Below are 27,901 nucleotides of genomic sequence, written 5' to 3' on the forward strand. Positions count from 1 at the left end.
TGTCTTTCCCATTGGACTTTAAGCTTCTAGGGGACAGATTATCTTCATCATCACCCACAGAACCCTCACAGCAAGTACAGTGCCTCTCATTGCATGGGGCCCATGGCCTCCCTGGGTATTCTGTGGCCTCCCTGTACTCTTCCAATTTAGTTATTAGAGAGTCGATTCAAGACAGTAGACATCATTCTCACTTCATTAATTTGTGGGCTAAAGCTCTGCGGCAGCACAGACTAGGTAAGAGGAGTCAGTTTCTTGGCTTTTGATTGCTTGCCAAGCCCAGAGCAGGAAGCTGCCCTATTGGGCAGCTTACCCCCACCATATCTTGTGTCTTATGCTCAGGACACCGTTTTCAGAAGGAAGTCCACAACGCAAGGGATTACCCTCTGATTCTAAAGAGCAGTTTCCAGGTCCTGAATGCAGATGTTTCCTCCTCTTTGCTTTCGTACCTTAAGTCCGGTCCTTTTTCCTTCCTGCCATAATTTATCCTCTTAAACCTCTTATCTACTTCCTATTGTATGTCTGCAATACCTCACTTTTGCAATCCACCTTTGAAAGAGTCACCCTTTGGCCCAAGTCTGCCCTCATCCTAGTCTCCAGAAGAAGGAAGGTATTTACTCTGTTGAATAAGTAACTCTCAGCTATCTGGCCCTGGACTGGACCTCCTTGAGGATCACCATTGTGATTTTAATAATGGTCAGGCCTATGGAAGAATTTGAGTGTCCCCCCAAAGCTGCTGTATCACAAGAGGTTTATAAAGAACATTTCTAAAATCTTGAAAGAACACTACTGCTTAAGTGTTCTTTGCTGCTTATTTTAGATTATATTTTATAACTAACAGGTGCATTTTTTAAATGAAGAGTTTGCTTATAAATTCTATACTAAAGTACAAGAGTTTCTTGTCCAATTACACAGGGATGGCTAGCATTCTTTAAACCATTATAATATATATGAACCACTTTTATATACACAGCATTCAAATACTGTGATTTTTGTCCCCTTAGTGGTAACATTTGACTGTCAAGATTAAAAAATATTTGAGCGACTCATTAAAAAATAATAAGACCTGGGGGCCTCCCTGGTGGCGCAGCAGTTGAGCGCTGGGTTGCGAAGCTGCCCACAGCCTCTGCAGCGCCGGTTCGATCCCCGGCTGCTCCCGGCCACCTGAGGAGGGTCCCACATGGCACGCAGACCTCTCCTGCCGCCTGCTGCTCCCCTCAGCAGTGTACTTCGGTCCTTCTGCCTGCTCTGCTCCCTGCTCTGACTCTGGTGAATTCTCTCACCCTCCCGTGCTTCTGACTATGCCCAGTACTTGTATAAATAAATAAATAAATGAATCTTTAAAAAAAAAAAAAAAAAGACCTGGTGTCCATTGAGGCTGATTTAGACAGTCTATGAAATTTCACAAAATGATTACAAAGTCTGTTTTTGCGAAAGACTCTTGATTTAAGGCCTGACTTTTGGACTTTTTTTGATGCTTTAGTGTTGTCACATCAGAGCAGATGTCATCTTAAGATGATTTATCCTTGATAAGATAATTTCTGTTTTTTTAACTAATAGAAATAAGTCTTTCCCCATTATGTAGCCAAAAGAAATCAATGTGGCTACTTCTGTTTAGGGCATAATAATCTATTTGAATTTAGAAAGTTAAGTGTTGACAAAATATCCTTAGAAAAATGATTATAATTTTTTTTTAATGATAGTTAAGTCTCACCTGCACTATGCCATTTATCCTGCCATGGTGTAACTTGTGGCTTATAATGAAATGAAACTTGGCACTTTCTGACTTTAGGTGTTCAAGGAGAAAAAGTGCAATGTGGTTTTGCTTACTTACCAATTGTTTTTGCACAGTATGTCTTTTTTCACCTTATTTCAATTCAGCTTGTCTGTAACTTCACATTTTAGGTGTGACCCCCATAGGCAGCATATAATTGGGTTTTACTTTTGTATCCATTCTAACATCCTCTGCCTTTTAATGGGAGTATTTTGTCAAGTAATATTTAATGTGATTCTTGATATGGTTGAATTTTTTTATCATTTAATCATTTATTTGTTTGCCCCCTCTGTTTTTCTTCCTCTTTCCTACCTCCCAATGTAGATTATTTGTACATTTTTTGAATTCCGTTAATTTTTTAAATTTTAGTGATAGTTCTAGGCATTACAATATATATCCTTTTCAGAATTCATAGAGTTGATCTTATTCCACTTTATGTTAAATATAGAAACCTTGCTGGCATTTGGGTCCATGTTCCATCCTTCTCTCTCCTGTCCTTTGTTCATTTTCATATTCTTTTCTTTGTACTTCATAGTATTTATTTTGCTCGTCGTTACTTATTTTAAAGAAAAGCTTATTTTCATTATCTTATATAGCTTACATTTTTAGAAATTCTTATCAGTGTTGTGACTAGGAGGGACTAGTGTTTTGTTGTAAATGTTAATTTACCATGCTTGTATGTGGTACATATACACCATGGAATATTACTCAGCATTCAAAAAAAATAAACACATGCAATTTGCAGCAACATGGATGGCGCTGGAAGGGATCATGCTCAGCGAAATAAGCCAGAAAGAAAAAGAAAAATACCGGATGGTCTCACTCATAGCAGGAATCTAGAAAACTTAAATAAGGGAGCAGGAAAAAAAATAACTATCAGAAAGTAAAAATCAAAATCAACACACAACTATGAACCAGAGACACTCTATGGGGGGTGGGGGACAGGGAGGGGAGGGATTGGGGTCAAAATAAGGGGGTCATAATTGTATGGGGAATATAAAAATAAAATTTATAATAAAAAAAAATTACCATGCTTGTGCTGACAGAAGACAAAAACACAATAAAACTTGCCAGAATAAAAAAAATTATAGTTGTTTGCAACAAACAAATGTAAATACTTATTTTCCCTACAGATGAGAAGGGTAGAAGAGGAACACTTATGTTACAAGGTGACTTTTTCAAGCAGGTCAACTTTTTCTGAATTAAGAATATGAGTGAGACAATTACAAATGTACAGATGTCTACAATAGCTTTCATAAAAAGGCCAACATTGTGCCTTCCTTAAAAACAAACAAGTGAAAAAAAAAACCCTTCAAGGTCACCATACAAAACACACCACACACATGATTCTCTTTCTCCATTTCCTTCCCTTCCATGTCTTCCTTGTGAACTACTTTAGCCCTCAGTGGGGTTCAATATAAATCTAAAATTGGTGGAACACTTGGAGGTTAGGAATGTTTTGGAAAAACATTTAATTTTTTTTATTACTTAATTTTAGAAACATCCAATTTTTAGGGCTAACCAGAGCTAGAAAGGAAAGAAATAGTTGAGATTTGTAGATCTCAATTGTCGATGGGAATTTTGAGACTTAAGTTATTTTTAAGTTAAATTCAGAGGCAGAATTTCCCTATTATGATTTGAGGATATTCTAGGATTCAGGGTTGAATGAAAGGGGGTACCATTTGAAGAGCTTTTTGAAGAAAAAGATATGAAACAAAAAGGTAGAAATAGTACTGAGTTCAGGAAAGTTTCCTGAATCAAACAAAGATTTTAAACACTTTTTCTAAAGGAGATGCCAAACTGAAAGTCCTCAGAGTGGATTAGCCTGCTTTCTCAAGCAACTTGACAGCCACAGAGACTGCGAAATAGGGATACACTTGGAAAAATATAGGTAGTGATGGCGACTGTTTATTTGGGTGTCACAGCATCTTGTCTGCTTTACCCTGTAAGTGGAAAAAAAACTTAGAAAGGAAATGGCAGAGAGGGAGCATGGAGTTCTGGGACCAGAAAGCAGAACCATGAAAGCAGAACCACTGTGGAGATTAACATTCTGAACAGAAATAAGATGGAGGAGAAACAGAAATACCAGTGAGATAATTCTGAACACGCAACCCAGCATTCTGCTCTGACAAAAAATAACAGATGAGCCCCCAGCCAACCTTCTACGACCTAAAAGGGGTAGATACAGCTGTTTGGAAACGTGTAGTGAACATACTCAGTGCTGGGGAAAATTTGACTCTCAACGAACAGCTTTTTAGCTGGTCTGCAAATGAAGGGAGACTTGCATTCAAATGTCAGGCAGTCTATTCTTAGAGCTCAAGTAGAGGACAGAAGAAGTGGCTAAAACCGTGTGCTTGATGTGGTGAGATAAAAACCAGGCTTGCCCCTTACGTTATCGTCATTATATTATAATAAACCGTTCATTTTTGTGTGTGGTAAATAACAATGCTGACATACTCACAAAATAATGTGAAGCATATGGGTCACAACTGTTTTTAAGTAAAAATGTCTCTAAAGATTTATTTAGGTTCCTTAATTATAGACTGATTTTGGAGACTGGCATGTGGTTTCAGTTTAGAGTTATAAATGTTGGCCTTGGTGATGGGTACGTGCTAATGTTGCTGGAGAGAATGAGAACAAGATTGGAAGAGGGACTGTGTTCTCCAGCACTTGCACTTTGTGCCATTTATTTTTAAGTGAAGTAATGATTTGTGATTATACAAAATAAGGATGATGACCTTTTTACTGTATTTGAGATGAGTGTGCCAGTAGTGCAGGTCAGTTTTCCCAATGTTTAGTATTTTAATTGGTAAATTTTCATGGCAACTTGAAATCATTGACTCTTTAGAGTACTGAAAGAATAACTATACACGTTAGTTTTATCTTGTATTAAAATATAATAAAATATCTTGTATTATAATATCTTGTATTAAAATATTGACTCATCTCAATAGATGAGTCAAGCCCAGTTTTGAGGGACAGCAATTAAGTATTTTTCTCTGGACAGACAAGAAAAAATGTATGTTCCACTTAGGTGTTTGGACTAGAAATAACCTTATGTCAGAGTCATTTGTGATCTACAGCCTTGTGTGTGTACACATATGTGCATATGCATATACATGTACAGTTATTCATGTTAGAAGTAATTTTGCATCATTTAACATCTGGTAATGGTGTAATATATAAGGCTACCTTGCAGCCCTAGGAACATCAGAACAGGTCTGTGTTAAACATTTACCAAGAGATTGGTGAACACATATGGTTGGAAAAGTTCATTTATTTGCTGTAATGTGGTTTTCTGCCGATGATGATGATTAGTGGCATCTGTAAACAACTGGAAAGAGTGGGAAGGGAAGGAAGACTAATAAGCAATCGAAGCCCACTTCCCTTCTCTGCATGATTGTGATAGAAGAAATGAACTTCCTGTTTACCATTCTTTGTTCTTCAAGTGATGACATTGATATACTTGGAAAGAATCTACTCATTCATTCATTCATTTTTGGTAGTGATTATGCCCGTATTTTTGGCTTCACAGATGGCAAGAGAGTAGTTAGATAGGAAGGAAGACAGGCTGTGCCCTGCCTTATACTCTAGTAGGGGAGAAGAAGGTGTGAATAATACAAACAGATCTGGACATTTACAACTTTCAAAGTGTTCTTGTACACTTTTACTTAATCCTTTAAGTTAATGTATGTGGCCATATTCTTTACCCATGGAGTATCATTTTGTCAAATGATTTTTCAGTTATCTAGAAGGGGCAAAATTTACTTTATTTGTAAATTTATAAAATTACAAATTTACAAATAAAGTAAATTTTGAGGAGGAGAAGGCCATCATGAGGACTGGCCCTTTGTCATCAAAGGCCTCAGTGAGAAGCTTGATGGCTGGGTGCTGGACAAGAAAACATGGGAAGACATGCCTGCTTCTGGTGGACCTTGCTTTCTCAATCATTTGTGTTGTTCCGTAGTTAGCTTAGTGACAATCACGTCTGAAATCTTCTAATGGTTGAAAAACATTTTTCTTCCTAATGGTTTTGCAACTTGTGTCTCTTACTGAAAATCTCAACATTATCCACTTGAGGACCTGTGTTCTAACCTTTTCTCCTCAGTCTCTGAATTGCAATCTTAATAAAATGAACCATAAATAGAGTATGTGGATTAAATAAAGCATGTTTTCAGAGTACAATAAGTTAATATCATTTTGGTTAACAGCAAATGCTTGGGGAAAGGTAAAATGGGCCTCTAAGGGTGGGTGGGTTTATTTAAAGAATTTGAAGGAAATAAAAGGTGGTATTTCAGCTTTCTATCAAAAGTGTATCTATGGCCCTTCAAAGAGCCCATAGTTACAGCTGATAAACACATAATAATGAGCTGAATTCTAAGGACTTTTTTTCCCCTTTATCCCCTGCAGCTTTGCCCTGTCAGATGAAGCATACAGGTCTCTACGAGATCAAGATAAAGACCAGTGTATTCTCATTACTGGGGAGAGCGGAGCAGGAAAAACAGGTACAGCCACCCCTGGACAACCTTTCTTTGACCTCTGTGGAAGGCAGGTGCTGCACAGAAGATAGAAAAAGGGCAGTGGGCCTCATTAGCATGCAGCTGCTTAGGGGCACTGCCAAGGCACCCTTGATGAGGCTTCTGATTAGGATCATGGACTGTTTTCTGGGCAAGATGTACCCCATCTCTCTCAAGAAGAAACAGGTGCTTACTAAAGGGGTTCCAACCAAAGTGGGGCTCTAGTGTTGGATTCTAGGCCTTTCTAGTGCAGTCCCTGAGTGCTTTGAGGTCTATTACCTTTCTTCCAGGACACCAAGGCCTCAGAGGTCTTCCCATTTCCCCATGGGACTCCAAATTATTTGGGCTCTGGGAGACCACAGTCACATCTTTGCTAAAAAAAAGTGAGGAAAGTACCAGGAAAAGGCTGAATTTTACTCTAAAGAAATCTTTCTCTGAAGTCTAAAATGTGGAGATTTTTATATGTATCGTTTTAAATAGACTGGCAACCTTCCTGTAAAGTAAACCTGCAACTGGAGGGATTTAGGCTTTTTATTTCCTGTGCTATTAATGAAAGCGATTTGTATGATTAATGATCTTGAGTGAGGTACCCAGCTCCCTGGAAACAACTCAACGGAGCTAAGTTCTCTAAGCCCAAACTTGGTCAGAGGAAGCCGCTGTTACCATGAGTTCCTTTGACAGAACTGCTGAATTTGTGGAGGAGGACGATGGTGAGGGAGATGGTATTTTCATAATCTTTTCATCTGTAAAATGTTGGTTTTTTATGTAAGACATTGATAATTGGTAATTTCTGCTCACTCGCCAAAGTGGAATTTAAATGTTTCTACTTTGTTTGGCTGTTTAGCTACCAGATTAATAGCTTTGAGTCCCCGGTGATGAGGATAAGAAAACCCCCATGGATGTTTCCATCAGCTGACTGAATCCATTCTCTTACTGGCTTGTAGACAACATTTTCTTGCTGTGCTCTCATGTGGTAGAGAGAAAGAGGGAACCTTTCTATTTTTTAATCTGTCATCTGTCTATCTGTTGATGCAAATTGGTTTACAGCAGTGTATAGCATTCATAGTTATAGGATCACATATCACATCCACTGCAAGCCACCCACATCCTCCATCAGAGTCCATCATGTCCCCGCCCCAGTCTTTTCTCCCTTCAATGCCCCCTCTGGTAGCCTCAGTTCTACAGTCAAATTTCTAGGGTTTGTTATTGGTTTGGTTTTATCTGACCTTTTGTTTTGTTTCTGTACATTCCACATATAAGTGGTACCATCCGGTATTTGTCTTTCCCCTTCTGGCTTATTTTGCTTAGCATAATCCCCTCCAGTTCCCTCCATATTGTCACAAATGGCAAGCATCCATCCTTTTTCCCCTTTATTTTTTTGTTCTTATAGCTGAGTGGTCCATTATGTATTTATACCACATCTTAATCCACTTCTTTGTCTTTGGGCATTTAGGCTGTTTCCATAGCTTGGCTGTTGTAAATAATGCGGCAGTGAACACAGGAGTGCAGATATCCTTTTGAATTAAGTGCTTTTGCATTTTCAGGTAGTACTTAGGAGTGGAATTTCTGGATCAAATGTAGAATTTTTTTAATGTTTTCAGAAATCTCAGTGCTGTTTTCTGTAGGGTACATTCCCACCAGCAGTGTACAAGGGTTCCTGTTTCTCTTATGTCCTCATCAACACTTGTTTCTGGTCTTACTCTTATGGGCCAGTCTAACAGGTGTGCGGTGGTATCTTAATGTGCATATCTCTATTTGCATTTCCCTGAAGATAAATGATGATGAGCAATTTTCATATGCCTGCTGGCCATCTGTATGTCTTCTTTGGAGATGTGCCTGTTTAGCTCTTCTGTCTGTTTTTTGTTTGGGTTATTATGATGTTTTCCTTTTGTTGAGTTGTGTGAGCTCTTTGTAGATCTTAGATATCAGCCCCTACATATATATATGGTGTACAAATATTTTCTCCCATTCAGTAAGGTATCTTTTTGTTTTACTGATAGTTTCTCAAGATTTTTAAAAAATCATCTCTGTTGATCATTTTACATCCTGCATCTCCATTATTTTCATATTTAAAGTTTTAATTATACCTTTTATTCATTAATTTTATTTCTTGGGACATTCATTTGTTTTTCTGAATTTTCTTGTATATCTTTGATTACCTTTTTTAGTGTTTTCTTCCATTTCTTTGAATTTCTTTATCATGATAATTTTAAAGTTTGTATCTGATAGGAAGAAAAGCCGTTGCATATCTTTGTGGTTGGATTCTGGTGATTTGTTCTCTCTCTGCTGAAATATTTCCTTGACTCAAGGTGCCATGTGTAGTGTTTTTCCATGTTCCCATTTTGTGGCTTTCTAGGTTGTGTGTGTCTTTAAGTGTCCTAAGGGTATAGAACTTCCACTTTACCAGCTGATTGTTGGGGAGAACTCAACTGCAGCTACTGAGTCAGGGGATGGGGAGGCACCTGGAGGGGTCCAGTCACTGGTGAAAGTGGCATGTGGGAGTGACTCAGGTTTATAGTACTGCTCAATGCTCTTCTCTGGGTTTCCAGACTCCACACCTCTGTAGTCTGTGGGGCTGTGCTGTGTGGCTTCCCAGAGTCAGCTTCATCAAGTCCCTAAGAAGGTAAGGAAGAGGGACACAGTTTTGCGCCTTTTCCTCTTCACTGGGGACCTGACCTGCCGGGGACACCCCAGCTCCTCTGCATGTATCTACCCTCAGTTCGGGGTGCACCTCTTCACCAATTAGCTTTCCCTTTCCCAGGGCCACCCACTAAACACAGGAGCACCACTTCAAGATTTCCATGGCAGGTTCTTGACCTGGCTATAGTTTCTTGGTGCCTCTCTTCACCCAGCTTCGGTTGTATGGAGTTGAATTTCCTCAGTGTTCCTTCTGGAGTGGTCAGCCTTGCTATCTGATGTCCAGAAGGCATCTAGTTTGCCGTAACTCACAAGATCCTCTCGGTCCAGTACCCCTTTGAACTATTTTCAAATCATCTTCCTGGCAGCAAAGCAGGCAACTGCCTATGCTGCTGTCTTCCTCTTCCCTCCATTATCCCTCTTACCAGACAGGGCAGGGCTCTCAAGGGAGCAGTCACAGCTGGAGATGAGTTTCCTCATCCATTGCCAGCAACACTCATTCTCATCTGTCTGGGAACCAATTTTTAAACATTTTTTCCCCCTTCCTCTTCTTAAAAGGACACAAATCCCATCATGTCCTCATCTAGGCATAATTACCTCTTAAGGGCCCCCACTTTGGGGGTTAGGGTTTCAACGTATGAATTTTCTGGGGAACATAAATATTCAGCCCCTACCACCATTTTTTATTCCCTATGTCTTCATACATGGGGAACATAAATATTCAGCCCCTATGTCTTCATACACGGGACATGATTCTGTTTGACTGCCATTAATCCCATGGATGGCATGTGTTCTTGAGGTTGCAGCCATACTACCTAGCTTAATGCCCAGCACTCAGCAGGCAATTGCTGCATATTTCAGTGATAGAATAAATGTCATCCTTCAATCTGAAGAGCCTGCATCTGTATTTTTATTTAAGTAATTGACAAAAATAATGAACAGAACTTGCCAAAGATGGATCCTCTTGAAAATTGCCCAGTCTCATTTAAAACACAGTTGCTTCCTATTAAAAGTTAATTTATTATTTTGCTTCATTCTGGATTGCCTTTCCCTTTTTCTGTAGTGTCACTTCAGGGGGTTTCAGCTATTTTCTGATTATTGTTCTTCCCTCCCAGACTGTACACTCTAACCAGTACCTCTTTTCTGCTCTCCCAGCTGTCATAACCTGTTTGACATCTCTGCTTGCGTGTCTCATAGAAATCTCAGACTAAACATAAACAAAACTGAGCTCTTGATTTCATTTTTCCCTTCCTACTCAGACTTCCTAATCTCTATGAAAGGTACCACCAGTCTGTCTAAGCACATCCGTGATATTTTACTTTCCTGTATCTCCCATATGAAATCTGTTTTCTAACCCTGTCAATCCTGCCTCTAGAATATATCTCCTGCCAAAAGATACATTTCTTCCTTTTCTTCATGTCCTTTTCTTTGTGTCCTTTCCTTTTCTTAGGGAACTAGTTGAAATCACCAACCATTATTTCCCAGGAAGGACTATTTGTGTTTCACTAATGGGTCTCTACCTTTTACCTTAGTCTTGCTTACAGTTCCTTTTCACAGATAGCAGAAAGATCTGTAAAAATGAAAACTGTATCATTCCCTTAGCCTCGTTAATCATTACTTTGCTGATTGGTTTTTTGCCCTGTGTAGAAGCCTTTTTATTTGATGGGAACTACTTTTGCTATATCCCGTAAGTCATGGTATACTTTGTTTCAGTTTTGTTTTTCCTCAAGATATTTTTTATTTATAACTTTTTAATAGTTTTCGTTTCACTAAAACAAAAGCTAAACCCAGTGGGCCTGTCCATCATCACACAAGGTTCTATGTGATCTAGCCTTTAACCTCTTCAGGATTTTATACTCCTGCTTTTCACTCCTTTGATAATGGTAGTTCCTGTGATTTCTCATTAAAAACCTGATGTTGTATTTGGGCAGTGTTTTCATTACTTAATTTTCCATTCATTTCTAGATCATTCATTTGAGTTTCTGGGTGTGGGCTCTTAATTCTATTTGCATAGAAATTTGAGAAATCTTTGTTCACAATTCTTTCTTTCTAGTAGATACTTTAAAAGGACATTGGTATCTTAGTAGAAGTTATTGCCTCTTTTCTGTCACCAACCAATTCTTTCTTGTGTAACAATTCTTAGAAGCAACAATTCTTAGAAGCAGTACAGCTTTGTTTCCAAGTTGACCAATGGAAATGGTAGCAAAGCAAGTTAAAAACTATGTCCCTTGACAGAAGGCATTTGTATTGGTGCAGTATCTCATGCTGCTATGTACCACTCCCTGCTCCTCAATCTAAAAGCCTTTTCACTTCATAAATCTTTTTATTTCAGCATGAGGGAGAAGAGATGAAAGTATTTTTAAGCCTATTAACTTTTTTTTAGGTTTTTGTTTATTCTTTATCATGACTAAAGATAAACTTTTTGAGGCTCTAGTTGTATTAATTTGCTCCTAAGTGAGTCATCACACGTGGGTTGTGATCCCTGGTTTGATTGATCTTGGCCAATTTTTCATCTCCTCTGGAACATATGTTCCAAAAAGATGGCACATCCATTCATTGGCAAGTGTATGATCTCCTCCTTCTCAGAGAGTTGCAAACCTCACTGTTTCTTCCTGAGGTGACATTTCATCTCCTGGTGGGCTCATTTATTTTCTGCATTGAAAAACTGAGCAGCAGAGGTTGCTAGTATTGCTTCGATGCTCTCATTCATTCTTTTCATTTTTCTGGTACAAATTTAGTGACTTGAGGTCACTCTTCTTTTCTCTAGTGTTCTCCTGATGTTTTTTTTCTATTCCATAGTTTGTCCTGTTGGCTTCAATTTCCCATTCACCTCTTGAAATCCTTTCCTTCCTATCATCTTCTCTGGATTTAGCTCTTGCTAAGATCCCTTTATTCTCTGTCATAAGCTGGAGAACGGACAGCTGCTTCATCTTTCCCTCTGGTGTAACCATTCTGTTTACGGTATACTTGGTTAGATTCTTCTTCAGGCAGGTGGCTAGAAAAGGTCACCTCAGATACCCTAGAACAGTTGTTTGTGAAACTTCCATTGTGAAGCACCAGGTTCCTCTCCCCGATCTCTCATAGAGCTATCCAGTAAAGGACAAAAAGGGAGACATAAACAATTCAGTCTTTAATTTTTTATATCAGTTTTCATGCACAGAATACTATGAAATTGCTACAAACACTTCTAAAAGCCTACCATCATGTATAGACTGGTAACAGCCCAAGGACTGACCAAGTTTAAGTAGTGCTTGTCCTTGAGCCACATTTTGACTAGCACTTTCTAGAGGTGATTTGAAGCATTTGCCTTATTTTTGAGTCACTGTGAATCCTTCATCTCTTGATGTTTCAGTCATTCATTATCACTAAAACTTCTCATGCTGGGAAGTAGACAGTATTCCTGATTGCTGCTGTTTTTAAATATTCACTTAACTGTACACTTTGTTAGCTGCTAAGTTCATCCTTTTCTTTTCTCGATTCCCAGCAGTATCTTCTCCATAGAGATATTTACTATTTTGCTCACTTATTCCCATCTTTTTCTACTTTTCTTTTTGAAAGCAGTGTTATAACAATTGCTTCAAAATTTATTTTGGTTAATAAATTTATTTTAGATGATATATATGAGTAAGGCATTGAATTTGTGTGTGGTTTAATATCTGTTTCATGAAGATTACTTATAGAAAAATGAAAACTGGAGAGGGGTTTTACTCTTCAGTCCTTGGGAAATGATGCCAGGTCATTTTTGAAATATCACCTTGTCTACTAAAATTGTTTTTGAGTTTTTTTAAAAATTATGTTAGTAAATTAAAGAAAGAGAAGAAAATTGACATTTATTGAGGGCCTGGGATATGCTGTGCAGTCTATATATATTGTCTCTTTTTGATAAGAATTTTTATTTCCTGACTTATACAGAATCACATATAGTAGCAGGGGTCTTATTTTATTAGAAGCAATTAATTTCACTAGGTTGTAAATCCCCTTAGCATATGACAATGTTACTGGTCTTAAATATTAGATACACTTTTTCACTGCAGGGTGATGTGAAGTAGGCACTCAGGGAGAGATGTGAACTCTTTTAAGTCCTCTGGGGTCCTAATTAATTCATCATTGCTGTGCTAAATAAAAAATCCATCATGCCTCATAAAATGACCCAAGGTTTCTGGGCAGAGGATGTACAAGTCACTACTGTGAAGACAAATAATTGGTGGAGGAATCCTTCAAGTAAATTCTGACGGGGACAGTGAAGCAGAACATCATAGGAACCCATTATAACTACATTTTTCCAAGGACATAAGAGTAAATCTGTGGTCCTGAGAAGATGATCCTGACATGAGAGGAAATATTATAAATTACTTGGATTCTAATTTTACAATTACATCAGTTTCTAAGAACTCTTCCGCCATCTGCTAAAAGAGTTATGAAGCCCGCTTTGCACATTAAGACCTTTGGTTCTGAACCCCAGATGACCTCGTACTACTTCACATCTGTGAGAGTTCTCTGACTCTGTCAGTGACAGAGATGTCACTGACTTTCTGTAGCCTAATCATGATGGGCTGAATATATTCGCATTGAAGCACAATAGCTAAGCAACTGACGGCTAACTATAGTGAGCTTTTGTTTTGTTTTTTTCCTTGTGAGAAAGGCATCTCTTGACTCACATGTTTCAAGTCATGTTTCATTTGCATTATCAGAGACTTTGTGGGCAGCTTTCAGAAGCAATGCAGCTTATATGTCTTTGTACATCAATTCAACGTGATGGGTACTCATTCTTCTTGGAGCAGAGACTGTGTTTCTCTTTGTACCAAGATTGGAACAGTTCAGGAATGCCTGTCAGATGAATTTGGATGTGCTGCAGCTGGTGATTGTGCAGCATGTAGACTCATGGCTCAGCACTGACAAGAAGGCTGTTCCTCTGTGCTGCTGAGTCCCTGTTTCATTGCACACAGACATCGCCTTGATTTAGGCAGTCTTACTCTTCAGGTCGCTGAACCACCACACCTATGTAGTTGAGTTCCAGGAATAACATGGGTGTCCTAAACAAGGAGATTGAGAGCAATAGAAGTAGATAAATATCTGTGTGTGTGCGTGTGTGTGCGCATGTGTACAAGCAAATATGCACACATGTTGTTCTGTCTTCTATATGACATAGAGCTTATGGTGACATGACACACTTGATAGTGTATGGATATGTGAAAGCATGCATAAATACCTGTTAACTTCTGGATTCATTTATTAGAAATTCTGTGGGGGAAAAAAAGCCAGAATAAGCCTTGGTTATATTTGTACCTTTTTTTCACCCCCCTGACACATCAATTAAATCCATGTAGAGCCTCCTTAGTTAACATGCATAAATTCTGATCTCTTAGAAGTGAGAACCCCTTTCTTTTGTACTCATAGTCACAGATGTTTGTTTTCTTTTTCCATTAATCGATTTCACAATGCTTTCTTTCATAAAAAATTTATATAATTATATGATCATGTAATAATTACATAATAGTATCTAATATGTTGTTCACAACCCTGTGCAAGGAGCCAGAGAATGAAAAGTTAAAATAGTTATTCCCCAATTAGTTAAATTCCCGAATCCCCAGAATCATGAGCTAATAATTTGTGAGCTCATTTCATTCTTTGTAGAAATGAATTCTTGATGCTGATACTCGGATCTAAAAGTATTTTGTTGGGCCTCCCCGGTGGCGCAGCGGTTGAGCGCTGGGTTGCGAAGCTGCCCGCGGCCTCTGCGGCGCCGGTTTGATCCCCGGCTGCTCCCCGGCCACCGGAGGAGGGTCCCACATGGCGCGCAGACCTCTCCTGCTGCCCGCTGCTCCCCTCAGCAGTGTACTTCGGTCCTTCTGCCTGCTCTGCTCCCCTCTCTGGCTCTGGTGAATTCTCTCACCCTCCCGCGCTTCTGACTGTACCCAGTACATGTATAAAACAAAAACAAACAAATAAATAAATAAAACATGCCTCTATTAAAAAAAAAGTTTAAAAATATTTTGTTACTGGCCAATTGTCCATTAGTGCAGTTCAACTCTAATGTTCTACCTTTTTCTAGTGAGAAGAAATTTTTATTTGAAGACTCCATGTTTTGTTTGTCTGACAGTTAATGAACTTTTAAGATTCAAGTTATATTCAAACATATAAGTAGATAAATTTACATATTATAATGTACCTATGAATTAAATGATGAAGTAAGCACTGAACTTAAACTCTGCTATTTTTTTTGTCAGTTATGAATGCACCTGATGCAAATTTTCTTCTGTCTAAAAATGACAGTGCTTTTTGGAATTTTGCATACATATGAAAAATATACCTTTTTGTCTCAAATAGATTTACTTAGAGTTTTCCACAATATGTGTCAGATGTGATTGAGTTTATGATTACTGGATTAGTGTATTCATAGTCTGCTTAAACAAATTGCTTTAGAAAATGTTTACAGTTTTACTCTGTGATTGCCAAGGTCATGTTCAGCTGATTCCTACAACAATCAGCATAATTAAAAAATTAGACTTTGAAATATGGGACACGATAATTTAATTCTTGATTTTCTATTGCATAAATTTTCGATTTGTATCACTATATAAATATTTGAATACAGATCCAAATTTATATGAACCTAGCACCAAAGAAACAAAAGGAAATAAAGCAGTGAGGCTCATGAGATACCTGTTATTTCTTGTTTGCAGCACGGTGAAATATTGTGAAAACAATCCTTTTAACTCTGTTAGACCTTGCAACCTAACACTTACTGGTTTACTTATTTCTTTAAAGTAGTGACTATCTAATGAGCTTCTTGAGATAAAGATGAAGTATTATTTCAGGAAAAAATTGTGCATTTTCTCCCTTAGACAATGAGACTTAGGAGAAATTATTCTTAATCCCAGCTTCCAAAAGTGAATTGCTAAATTGAACCAGTAATAAGACCCCTAAGTAGTTAAGAATATGTACATATAAACTTTTTGATGGTTTAGAAATAAATATACTTGAACTGTATTAAAAATTATATCTATAGGGCCTCCCCGGTGGCGCAGTGGTTGAGCGCTGGGTTGCAAAGCTGCCCGCAGCCTTTGCAGCACCAGTTCCATCCCTGGCTGCTCCCCGGCCACTGGAGGAGGGTCCCACATGGCGCGCAGACCTCTCCTGCTGCCCGCTGCTCCCCTCAGCAGTGTACTTCGTCAGTCTGCCTGCTCTGCTCCCCGCTTTGGCTCTGGTGAATTCTCTCACCCTCCTGCACTTCTGACTGCACCCAGTGCTTGTATAAATAAATAAATCTTTAAAAAAAAATTGTATCTATATAACTAAAATAGAATTTAGAGTTAATAAAGTTAATAACTTCTATTTAAGTTCATCCATCTTTATATCTTAGTAAATATAAGGATTACTATATAATTTTCATATTATATACCACCCCAATGGTACTTTTTGTTGTTGTTTTTAAGAGTTTTGACCCACAGAGAATTTGATTCCATTTTGTTCTGGCCCTTGAAAGACCTCTGAGAGTCCAAATATATTTTAATGACCACTAAAGAGTTCTCATTCATGATTAATTCCGCTCTGTCCCCTAAGGTAGCTTGTCCCCCAAGTGCATCCTGCACCAGAACAGGATTTCCAGAGAGCTTGGTATGACCTTATCTGAAGTTTGTGGTTTGGTTACAGTGAGGTCCTTAAAATCTGGAATAAGCAAGACAGCCTTGGGGTGGGGAATGAGGAACAAAGAATGCTGAATGCCACTAAGAAAACAGATGGTGAGAAAATAGCCTGGAAGTGTTGCTTGAGGGTCAAAGTTGAAATTTGGATGTGTGGGAGATTCATGAGAATTGGCCCAGGGTTGGGGACCAGTTAGCACAGGATGGCAGGAAATTGCTTGGAGGAAAGCCTCACTTGAAATTGAAAGCCAGAAATCAGCTTAGAAATTCTAGAGTGTCCTGAAGTGAGCAGAAGAGTTTCCATTTGGACTGGCAGCTTGAGGGAAACGTAGCCCTAAGAAGTCAAATGAAATGTAACATAGAAAAAATGGAGCCCGGTCAGTCTGGGCTGAGCAGTAGTACCTACTGCTATAGTTGATTAGATTTTAGATAATTAAGCCCTAAGAATAATGGAAAATGTAGTTCAGGAACTTTACACAATACAGAATGTGTTACAGGACAGTGTCCTTTGGAGAAAGGTATTGCAAAGAGTAAAGACCATCTCTCAGTTAGAGTCTTTAAAAGGAGACAGCAGAAATCGACTATCACCGATCATCAGACAATGCATTTTCATTACCCAGAAAGCAAATTGGAGGGAGACCTAACTAACTACTGAAGAGGTATACAAACTCCCACCACAGTGCTCAGGGCCCCATGAGATGCTTTGCCTCTTCTGTGCAGTGTTTGCTAGTTCTCCAGAGGCAGTCATGTTAGGCCTTGAGAACTGCATGTGCCCTGCATGGATTCTTGGTGTTCCATGACTCCAGGGAGTCCACGCCTTTGCATTGGTCAAAGGCCCTATAGCAGGTCTCGGGCATGGGCAGAATGAAGGTGACCCGCCTGCTGTTCATTACTGTTTCTTCGGTGGTGAGACATGGGGCTAGAAGCCACCTGCAAGTCTCCCCTAGAGAAATGGTAGTGTTGAGATTTGCTGCTTACACCTGTAGGCAGAGGTCCTGGGACTCACCTGAGGAAGGTTCTCCTGCCTTTGATAGAAGTGCTAGAGCAGAGACTCCAGAGAAAGCAAGATTTGGGGAGATTACTTATTTCCATTGCCCAGGCCTCTCTTTTTATTCTACCAACATTTAATAGTTGAGCATTTCCCAGCTCCTCATTATGGAACATTAGAGTTAGGACAGTTGAACAAGAGAGAGATTCCAAAGCAAGTAAGTAGAGGAGCATTCTAATCCTTTTCCAGAGTTCTACAATGCACGTGATTCTCCAAGAAGCTCTTTAATAAGGAAACCTATTTCACTTCATCTAACTCACTGTGGCCCCAAATTCATTTGATCCTGGACTCTATTTTCCCTTGGAACTTAGTTAAGAGGATCAAGTTTGAGAAGGTAGCTGCTAATAGGGAACACAGGCTGATTGGGGAAGGATAAAATCATCAAAAGCAAATTTCATCCACTGTACTGTTTGAGCTAAGAATTCTTTGTCATCTTCGGTGGGGGGGCGAAAGGGTGTGCTTCGCTCAGCCTGCCTTTCAGTGTTACTAGGGAAGCCACGGAAACAACGGAAAAGACTATATTTCTTCTTATCAAATCCTTCTATTAGCTGCTTCATTTTTCAGTCAAGTCGAATAATTTATTCTAATTGTGAGCAAACCAGTTTGATTTAGAAATATTTTTGTGGAAGAGCAATTCATTTATCTTTTTAAAAATCCTTTGATCAAGATACCCAGGTTACCAAGGTATTTCTGACTTGAATCATCTGTGCATTATACAATAATTGTACATAAATGATTGCTTTAAGAAGATAGTTCTGAGGCCTGTTGACTGTGTTACTCAGCAAATGTTTCAGCAGCCCTGTGATAACCTTTAAGTACAGTTCCTGTTATAGCTGAATTAAGAGCATGTCATTGACTAGAAAGTACACTTATTTAAGAAGGTTCCCTGGCAGGTTAATTATTCTCAAGAATACAGGCATTTGAAAACACCATTAGTGGGGTCTTCTATTCCAGATCTCCATATCCCCTCCCACATTTTTTTAAAATGCTGACTTAATTTATTAATGTTGCTTGTTTTCATTCACAGAGGCCAGCAAGCTTGTCATGTCCTACGTAGCAGCTGTTTGTGGAAAAGGAGCAGAAGTTAACCAAGTCAAGGAACAGCTTCTACAGTCCAACCCTGTCCTGGAAGGTAGGATTTTCAGTATGTTGGGTCAGTGTGACTAGAAGTTTTCAGGGCACTTCAGGTACCTGCTGTGCTGGGAAGTGGGGGGGGATAGAGAAAAGGGGGCAAGAGGAAGAGATTCAGGTCCAGACCTACCCAGCAAATAAAGCATCCACTGATACTGGCATTTGGCTTGATGACTGGGAAAAACTAGGTGGAAAAGAGCAGTGTGAGCGCAGTGCTGTTTTATTGTTCAGGATATCACCTGTGGCTGGTTATTTCTTTTGTTAGGACACCGAGGCTGTCTCAAAGACACATTTAAAGGCCAGGTTTTTTCAAGGCCACAGAAAGACTAAACTTAAATATTGAACTCAAATTACATAGTGGGCTACCTGTACCAGTCAGCTTGGGCCACTATAACAAAATGCCATAGACTGGTGGCTTGTACAACAGAAAAATTCTCCCTCATACTTCTGGAGGCTCAGATCAAGGTGGTGCCAAGTAGATTTCTTCTGAGACCTGTTGGCTCACAAGCAGTCACCATCTCACCATGTGCTCTCTAGACCTCTTCTTCTTGTGTGGGAGTGGGGATGGGATAGTGGGGGTGCTGGCTGCCGTGTGACCTCATCTAATTTTAATTATATCCCAAAGGTTTCATCTCCAAATACCATCACATGGGGCATTAGGACTTCAACAAATGCATGTTGGGAGGAGGTAGTGGTGGAGGAATATACATAAACACTTAAACATTCAGCCTATAATACCTCCAGAAAACAAATCTGGAGTTGAGTCCCCTAAATGCCATGGCAGTTCACATAAACCATTGGTTTAAACCATCCTTTACATTAGAACCAGTAAATCAAAGTCTTTCCTGATGGATGATAAGCTATATATTTTAAGTCTATCTTTATTGTCATTTAGCAGCATCATTGAGGTAGAGTAGGGATTCTCAACCCCAGCACAACTGACATCCTGGACCAGATGAAGCTCAGAGGTGAGGTCTGTCTTTTGCACTGTTGGATGTTTGCCTATTAGGTGTTACTGGCTCTCCTGTGCCTACTGGTTTCTGTTGAAAATGTCTCCAGACATTCCCAAATGTTACCTGAGGGGATAAAGAACACTCCTAGTTAGAATCTTGGTCTAGAAGAGTAGTTTCGTTCAATCCCTTTTCAGTGTCATGGAAGGTCAAGATTTAACAGGGATTAAAAACAGAGCTGCTTTGGGGCCTCCCTGGTGGTGCAGCAGTTGAGCGCTGGGTTACGACGAAGCTGCAGCGCCAGTTCGATCCCCAGGCACCGGGTGAGGGTCCCACATGGCGCGTAGACCTCTCCTGCCGCCCCCTGCTCCCCTCAGCAGTGTACTTCGTCAGTCTGCCTGCTCTGCTCTCCCCTCTGGCTCTGGTGAATTCTCTCACCCTCCTGCGCTTCTGACTGTACCCAGTGCTTGTATAAATAAATAAATAAAAGTAAAAAAAAAAAAAAACAGCTGCTTTGTGGTGAGTGGGACTTCCCCCAGTATGGAGGGACAGAACCATGCCCATTGTCTTTGTTACTCAGGCCTGGCCCTTCCTTCCATTTTATTACAAAGGAGACACCATTCATCTTTATCTTCCACTTACTGAAATAAGATTCATGAAAATACTTGAACTTGTGAGAAGCAAAAGCTAAATAGATCTTTCTTCTCCTGTAGTATCTAACAAACTATTATAGAAAGTGCTATGTTTTGCTTTTAGGGTACTGCCCATGTGTTGCATTTCTGTACATGCTTTTAAGAAAGCTGTTATCTAAAGAAGAAGCATTATGGAATGCTATAGTTTGTATCAGTGATTAATTAGAATCTGGCCCTTTATTCAATGGTATTTGAAACGAGGCCCCAGTGGAGGAAATGGAAGAAATGTCTACTGTGGGCATATATTATCTTTTACGGGAATGCTTTACTTTTTTTTTTTTTTTTAAAGATTTATTTATTTATACAAGCACTGGGCACAGTCAGGAGCGCGGGAGGGTGAGAGAATTCACCAGAACCAGAGCAGGGAGCAGAGCAGGCAGAAGGACCGAAGCACACGGCTGAGGGGAGCAGCGGGCGGCAGGAGAGGTCTGTGCTCCATGCGGGACCCTCCACTGGTGGCCGGGGAGCAGCCGGGGATGGAACTGATGCTGCAGAGCCCGCGGGCAGCTTCCCATCCCAGTGCTCAACCGCTGCGCCACTGGGGAGGCCCGGGAATGCTTTACTTTTTAACTGGACCTGCTACTGTAAATGAACATTTAGGACAGTGAATTTAGAAAAACAATTGGCCAGTGTGTCTCAAGTATTCTGTAATGGAACACTTGTTTTTGATTCTGTGGTGCTCAGTAAAGACTTCAGTGTTTAGAGCTGTGTTTAGTAATGTGCAGCTAAGGATTTGTTTGATGAAAAGATGGTTTATGGCTTGCAAATGGAGTCCCAAATTAAGTTTGTTTTTTTTTTAAAGCAATTCCTTCACTCACCCTTGACCTTCAAGCCACAATAATCTGCCTTTTATGTATCAACCTCTCCAGCTAAACTTTGGGGCTGTGCAGGTGAGTTAGCTTGGCCACCTGTATAAGTCCACACCCCCCCTCCCCACAAAGGACTAGCCTACAAAAACATGGAAAATGTCATGGACTTTGTGATAACTAGGTCAACATTTACCATGATCCAGGTTGCATTTATTAGTCTTTTACCTGGTGATGGACATGGGCTTAAGATGTGAACCTCTTCAACAAGCATCCTTTTTTGAGTGTTTGAGTGAGAAAACCGGCACGTTCAAATACAACATCTCAGATATTTTCTCTTGAAGGAAACTTTTTAACTAGAATCTCTGATACGACAACTTTCCCTGTGTTGACTGTGTAAATTATGTCTCAACTGACAAAAGCCCACTAATATTTTTGAACAAATCATTTTTAATAGCCTGCTAACGTGAAATTGAACACATCAGGTCTGACATCCAAATCAACTTAAAACACACAGGTCCATGGCTCAATGGGGAGATGACTTTCAAACCTTGAGCTACCTTTTAGTCCTTAGTCATCATTTAGCTCTTGATACTTTAATCATGTTCTCGCCATTAAATTTGATGAAGTCATGGTGGCTTCTAGGGATTTGATGCCTGGTTCTTAGTTGAGAGATTTATTGCTGTTTGCCACATCCTCATGTACACTTTAGTCCCTGCTTGCTACAGTGTGACTCATGGATCCTTGTGACAGCCTTGGTGGAAGGTGGAAGAATGGGTAGAAGTGCAGAATTTCTTGCCTGTGCCCCAGACCCTTTGCACCTAAGTCTGCATTCACCAAAATCAGGTGGCTGGTTTGTAATGAAAGTTTGAGGTGCACTGCTGGGCTCCGCAGGGATTCCTTCTGCTAATACTACTTAGGTTTGTTCAACTTTATCCTGTACTCACTTAGCCCAGATTAGTTTGCCCCTGCCTTGTGCACAAACTTGGTGAAACAGTCCTTTTACTTTTGATGGTATAACTACAGGTAAACAGGAACACCCTGTACCTAAGGAAGCATTAACCCCAAGGTTCTTTTTTGTCCTATAGGAAATTCTGACTCTTGGAAGCAGCTAAGATTGCAACAAACTTGGATTTTGCATTATGAACCAATTAGATTTTGTTTATTTTCTGAAAAGTTTCACTTAGATCTTATGGACATAAACTATGTAACATTTTTAGCCTATTGAAAATGATGTTAGTTTCCAAATCTCTTGCTCTTACCTGCATTTAAGAGTTATATATTTAATCACATTTAAGTAGCTTGATGTTAAAATTAATCAAGCAAAATAAAGTTTCCTATGTTTTTTCCATCTGGAAACCTCATCAAGTTTTAGAAAACCTGTGATAATTTAGGTAATCTTCTCTAACCTTGATTCGTTGATAATTGGAAAAGAGTAAAAAATCCTTGCTGAAAATTCACTCAGTTGCCTACTAACCTAGATTGTTAAAAAGTGCTGAATTAGACAAGATTATGTTTATAATAACACTTGAAGAAAATTCCATAAATCATAGCTCAACTCTTTTTCTATAAATTTATGTTAAGACATGGAATCTTTAACAAGTTATTAAGACTTTTCTGTTAGATGTATGTTTCTATGGAAATTTTGGACAGAAATGTCATTCCTACAAGTTGTATTTGCTAGGATTTATAAATGTCAAATATTACATTTTCCTTTTCATCCTACTTGAAATTATGTTTCTGTCAATTTTAACCATGCATTTGTTTTTTTCTTACTAGCTTTTGGAAATGCCAAAACTGTAAGGAATGACAACTCCTCTAGATTTGTAAGTATTTGTATATGTTTAAGTGTTAGTACTAATATTTTGTTCATATATGTTTAAACAAGAACAGGTATTTAATATCTCTTTATAAAATAAAACATACCATCTCTGTTAAGGCACTAAAAGTTGTATAAGGTCTATCCTTTGCTTTCTGAAATTTTTCTTCTAATTCTTCTTGGAATGACAGGCCTTTTTTTCATGTTTTTTCTGGTTGTGTTCCTCCATAAAATTCCATGAACAATTAAGCTGCTTAGAATAACTCTCATTTACCTGATTTTTGTATCAGAAATCATAATTAAGAGCCAGAAATTAAGTAGAAAAAGGATAAACTGAGTATTAAGTTTTTATACTCTACAGCTCTGCTCCTTTTATTTAGTGGGACCAGAATGGATAGGGGTGAACTCCAAGTCTTTATAAAGGTAAAATTAGTATTTTTGGCAACTAGTGGCAAAGAATTGAATAGTAGAAACTGAAGCTAATTGATATTTTGAGTTTGGTTGAGTTGGAAAAATGCTAATTCCACTGAAAGAAACCGGTCCACCCTCATCTCAGCATGTGGTCTACACATCCTCAGCCCATTGTGTCCGACTGTGACACTGTCTCTCACACCTTTGGTCTTTATAAAGACACGAACATGGGAGGCAGCTGGGGAGAAGTATACTGAGTGCTATCGTGCATTTTGAAATTGGTACCTCTTTTCTACAGTGTCACCAGTTTTATAAATTTTCATAATAAAAGATCATTTACTTTATAAATTGATTTTTCATACAGATTTCTTGGGGGCATTTTTGATGATCTTTTCTGCTTCCCTCTCAGAGACTCTTGTGCTTTCTCTGTCCTTCCTCCTATTAATCCCTTTTCTGTGTTTAACCAGTGGAGGTATTCACTGTTGCAAACAAGAGTGTAACTTTAGGGGGAGATAGTTTTAATGGCTTACAAAGTGGAAAGCTAGATTCCTAATTCCACACTGTGAATTTTTTCCATTGGATTAGCCCCTTAAGTTGTTATAACTGATTTGAGCCATGCCTTTTCCTGTTGTGGTAACAAGGCTAATCTCATTACATAAATAGAATTAGAAGCAAAGTGTGGGCAGATAGAAGTAATTACAGTAAATCAAGCCTCTTTACGGGGGAGAGATTTTATTTTTGCTGTGTGCACATGTAATGTGCACATTCGCACACTTTAAAACTATTTGCAAATATATTTAGTCTATAGACCATGAAACTGAAAAAACCATATAGCTTAAAAAGTCATTACTACTTAGTGATATTTAAAAATCTAGTAAAAGGTTTGGTGGGTGATTTGGCTTATTAAGTAACTTCAGAGAAATCCTATTATAACATGGGTATTAGGGTATGAGATTAATACTTGATTACAGGCTAAATCTTTTCATGCCCAGTTTTTCCCAATTTCTCTGCTTTGTATCTCTGACTTCATCAGTAAGATACTCAAATTTATATTGTAAATTTGCAATAGGACGCTGCTGCATTTGAAGTTACTACTATATATAATAATGGTTTATGACTACAGGGAAATTATATTTCCTTTGACTGTGTTTTACTGGTTAAACACAGAATAAATTTCTTGATCATTTCACTGAGAATCTGGTAGACCCTGTGATAGTCTCGTTATGTATGCTTACTGTCGATGACATCTTAGATGATATTTTAGTGTTTCCATGGAGTTTCCTCATTGTCCCCCCCTGTCTAATTGGATGCACTGTCCTTCTATTCTTTACCCTGTACAGCAGCCAGGATATGTCATTGTGACTCTCAGGCTACCCCTAACTCTGGTTACTTCTTTCTTTTGCTCCTTCTGTTGAAAGCCGCCAACAACATTTCTCCTGGTGACTGCCTCTCAGATACATCTATTCTTGCTCCTTTCCAGAGCATTCCACACTAGCCAGAGTGCTGTTGTAAAGAAGCGAATCTGACCACGCCATTCTCGTTTAGGAATCTTTAATGACATGACTTTGCTGTCAGAAGAGTCTCCATGCCATGATGTGTTTAAACTGAAAAACAGATAAAATGATTTATACATATAAACTAATGTATATAATTAAGAGCTTGGTATTCTTTCCACTCAAGGTGCTCCCACTGCCTCTCCAGACTGTTTCCCACCCACGATCCTTACAGCTGTCAACTCTTAGGCCTGTTTCTTCCCGCACTCCCCACCCTCAGCTTGCCAGTCTGGCTTCCGACAATTCAGGCTCTTCCTCTGTCCTACTCTGTGTGTGGGCCAGGACCTAGCATGATCCTGTGCACCACAATGTCATATCAGCCTGTCTCTGCTTCCCGCTAGACTGTCAGTTCCCTAGGGGCAGGAGCTATGCCTTGCTTTCCCTTGCACCCACTGTGTTATCTAGGAAATAGTTGATAGGCATTTTCTGAGTGATAAATGAAGTCTTAAAAAGAGAGATGATCATGACAATGATGAAGGAGAAGGTAAGGAAGTGTGCCGAGCTAATAAAGTCATAGATTGCCTTGTTGACTGAGTGCCCCGGATTGTTTCTTCTCCCTTACCATTACTTTGAAAATAGAAAAAGTGAGAGTAATTCTTGGGTAGAGTTTAATCTATCTCACTATTACCAAGGTAGAACCTGAAGCAAAACTGATGACGATTTATTAGATCAATGTGTCCTTTTCCAAACAAAAAGAAGCTTTGAGATTTATTCTGTTAAACTTCTTGCTCTTTAACTAGACAGTTATAGACTGATTCTTTTATAGTCATAATATGAAACTCAATGTTGTTTCTGTGTCTTTAAGATACCATGTATAAACCGTAACGTGAAACCAGGTTACATATTGCTATATGATCTACATTAGAAGCCAAAGAGAGTAAGAGTGATCTGTCTTTGATTCTGAGCTGGTCACACCACACAATCATGCATTTGATTTGAGTAGATAAAAATCAGAACTTTGTGTTCCATTTTATCCACTGTAGGGCATTGTTTGGAGTTTCAGACATGGCTTAAAACATTTTGCCTCTAAAAATACTGTATCTTGCTGATGAGTACAACACAAGGAATACTTACTCTCACCCTTTTTTATTTTTGAATATACACATGCTTCAGAAGTTTGAATCACGTAGCTAAAAGGGAAAAGTGACATGACGACTGGGAGGATTTATTCTTAAATAAGCAACAGGATATGTTAGCCTTGAGCTAATGGGGTATTTAATATGAATTATTTATGGCGCCATATTGTTTTGTGTCATGGTTACATAAACTGTTTCTTTCTTAATTACATTTAAACTAATATATGAAACAAGCTCGGGATGCTGTTCTCTAGGAAGAGAGCTGACCAAATATTTTGAAGTGAATGTAAACACAAAGTCTTTCTTTGGCAGGGCAAATATATGGATATTGAATTTGATTTTAAAGGCGATCCACTGGGAGGAGTGATAAGTAACTGTGAGTATTTTACTTGAAAGATCATATTTATAATATAACTTTTTAGATACATGGGTCAAGAGAGGTATAAACATGTTTCCTTTTGTTAGACTTTTAACATGTGTTTCAGATTGTCTTAAAATAGAACTTAATTTCTAAATCTTTTCAAAGGATCACTTAATTATTTACCTTTGAAAAACTTTTTAGAAGTCTGCTAAAGAAATAAGTGTTAATCCAGCCATATTTTATATTCTACTAGGCCTTTATGCCAATCTAGTAATAAAAAAGATCTAATGATTATTTTCATAAAAAATTATTCTTTGATTAAAAACAAAATATAAACAGTTGATTTTAATCTAACAATTTTTGGGGTAACATTTATCCAGTGAAATTTGTTGTGAGAACTTTTTGTGACTTCCAGTGTATTTAGATCATTGAAGTGTGGGCCTCCTCTGGTGTCCAGAGCAATGTGTCTTAGGTTTGTTCTAGTAGTGCTATGCCTTCTTCATATGAAATTGTGTGTGACCACCCAAATATGAACCAGATAAAACAAGACCTGATCTGAAATAAGAGGAGATGGGTAGCCAGAATTCCTGGACCCCCACATGGTCCCTGAGACTGCCTGATAAATTCTAGAATAAGATGAATGACACTAGAAAATTAACATTTTAAGTAATCAGCTGCCAATTACACAATCAGTTAAAAAAAAAGAATCCCAATTTGTAAGTAACCTTCTAGGACTAGTGTTTCATCATCTTCATTCATAACAGTGGGTGAATTCCATGGATCTTTCCTGTTTTCACCACTTTGTAGTTTTTAAATCATTTCATTTTCTCTTTTAGTTTACCTGACTGTGCACTTTGTGTGCCATGCATTGGGTGATCTAAATTTTGGAAAGTGTGTAATCATTAGAGAAACATCTTGAAAAGAAAGTTTTAGTATGACATGAAGTTGGCTAAGATAGTACTACTTAGGTTAAATGGTTTTATTTAACCTAAGTAAAGCCATTTGCTTAGATTAAATGGTTTCCATGAGCAAAAATACTCATGGAAACCATACATGATGTAAACAAAAGCAAATGATTATAATTATGCCTAGCTTGTGAGGCAAGCTCCCTTCAAAGCATATGGTCACCAAGGAGCATTGTATAGGAAGAGGAATGCTGCCATTTTAAGGCCGATTTTAAGTAATGATTTCTTTTTATGCTGAAAGATATTTGTAAACCTGTAGCACTTACTTTTTACAAAACAAACTCTAGTTATTGATTTAATAATACCTTCATTTTTACATGAGAGTAAGTTTGCCATTTTCATTATAGAACTTGCATCTAAACATTCTGAAATGATTGAATCAATATTAATTTTGAAGATTCTAGGGAAACAAAATGAAATAACTATTGTTGTAAACATCAGAATATAACTTACATTCAAAGTTTAAGTTCCAAAGAAATACCTTCTTACCCTCTGATTCCTGCAGTATCCATGGAGAATAA

General features: G+C 38.5%; 1 protein-coding gene across 6 annotated transcripts in view; it reads left to right on the forward strand.

The window, feature by feature from the left end:
* MYO1B (myosin IB) overlaps positions 1 to 27,901 on the forward strand; it is a 196,825-nt gene that overhangs the window by 107,010 nt on the left and 61,914 nt on the right. For all 6 annotated transcript variants that reach the window (XM_054699949.1, XM_054699950.1, XM_037523727.2 and 3 more), the window contains exons 4-7: positions 6,182 to 6,276; positions 18,644 to 18,748; positions 22,975 to 23,021; positions 26,367 to 26,430. In XM_054699949.1, coding sequence (XP_054555924.1) covers positions 6,182 to 6,276; positions 18,644 to 18,748; positions 22,975 to 23,021; positions 26,367 to 26,430 — 311 coding nt within the window. The remainder of the gene's footprint in view (positions 1 to 6,181; positions 6,277 to 18,643; positions 18,749 to 22,974; positions 23,022 to 26,366; positions 26,431 to 27,901) is intronic.

This window comes from Talpa occidentalis, unplaced genomic scaffold (genome assembly GCF_014898055.3).
Source record: "Talpa occidentalis isolate TD23 unplaced genomic scaffold, MPIMG_talOcc4v2.1 talOcc4.3, whole genome shotgun sequence".
NCBI classification, from domain to species: domain Eukaryota; kingdom Metazoa; phylum Chordata; class Mammalia; order Eulipotyphla; family Talpidae; genus Talpa; species Talpa occidentalis.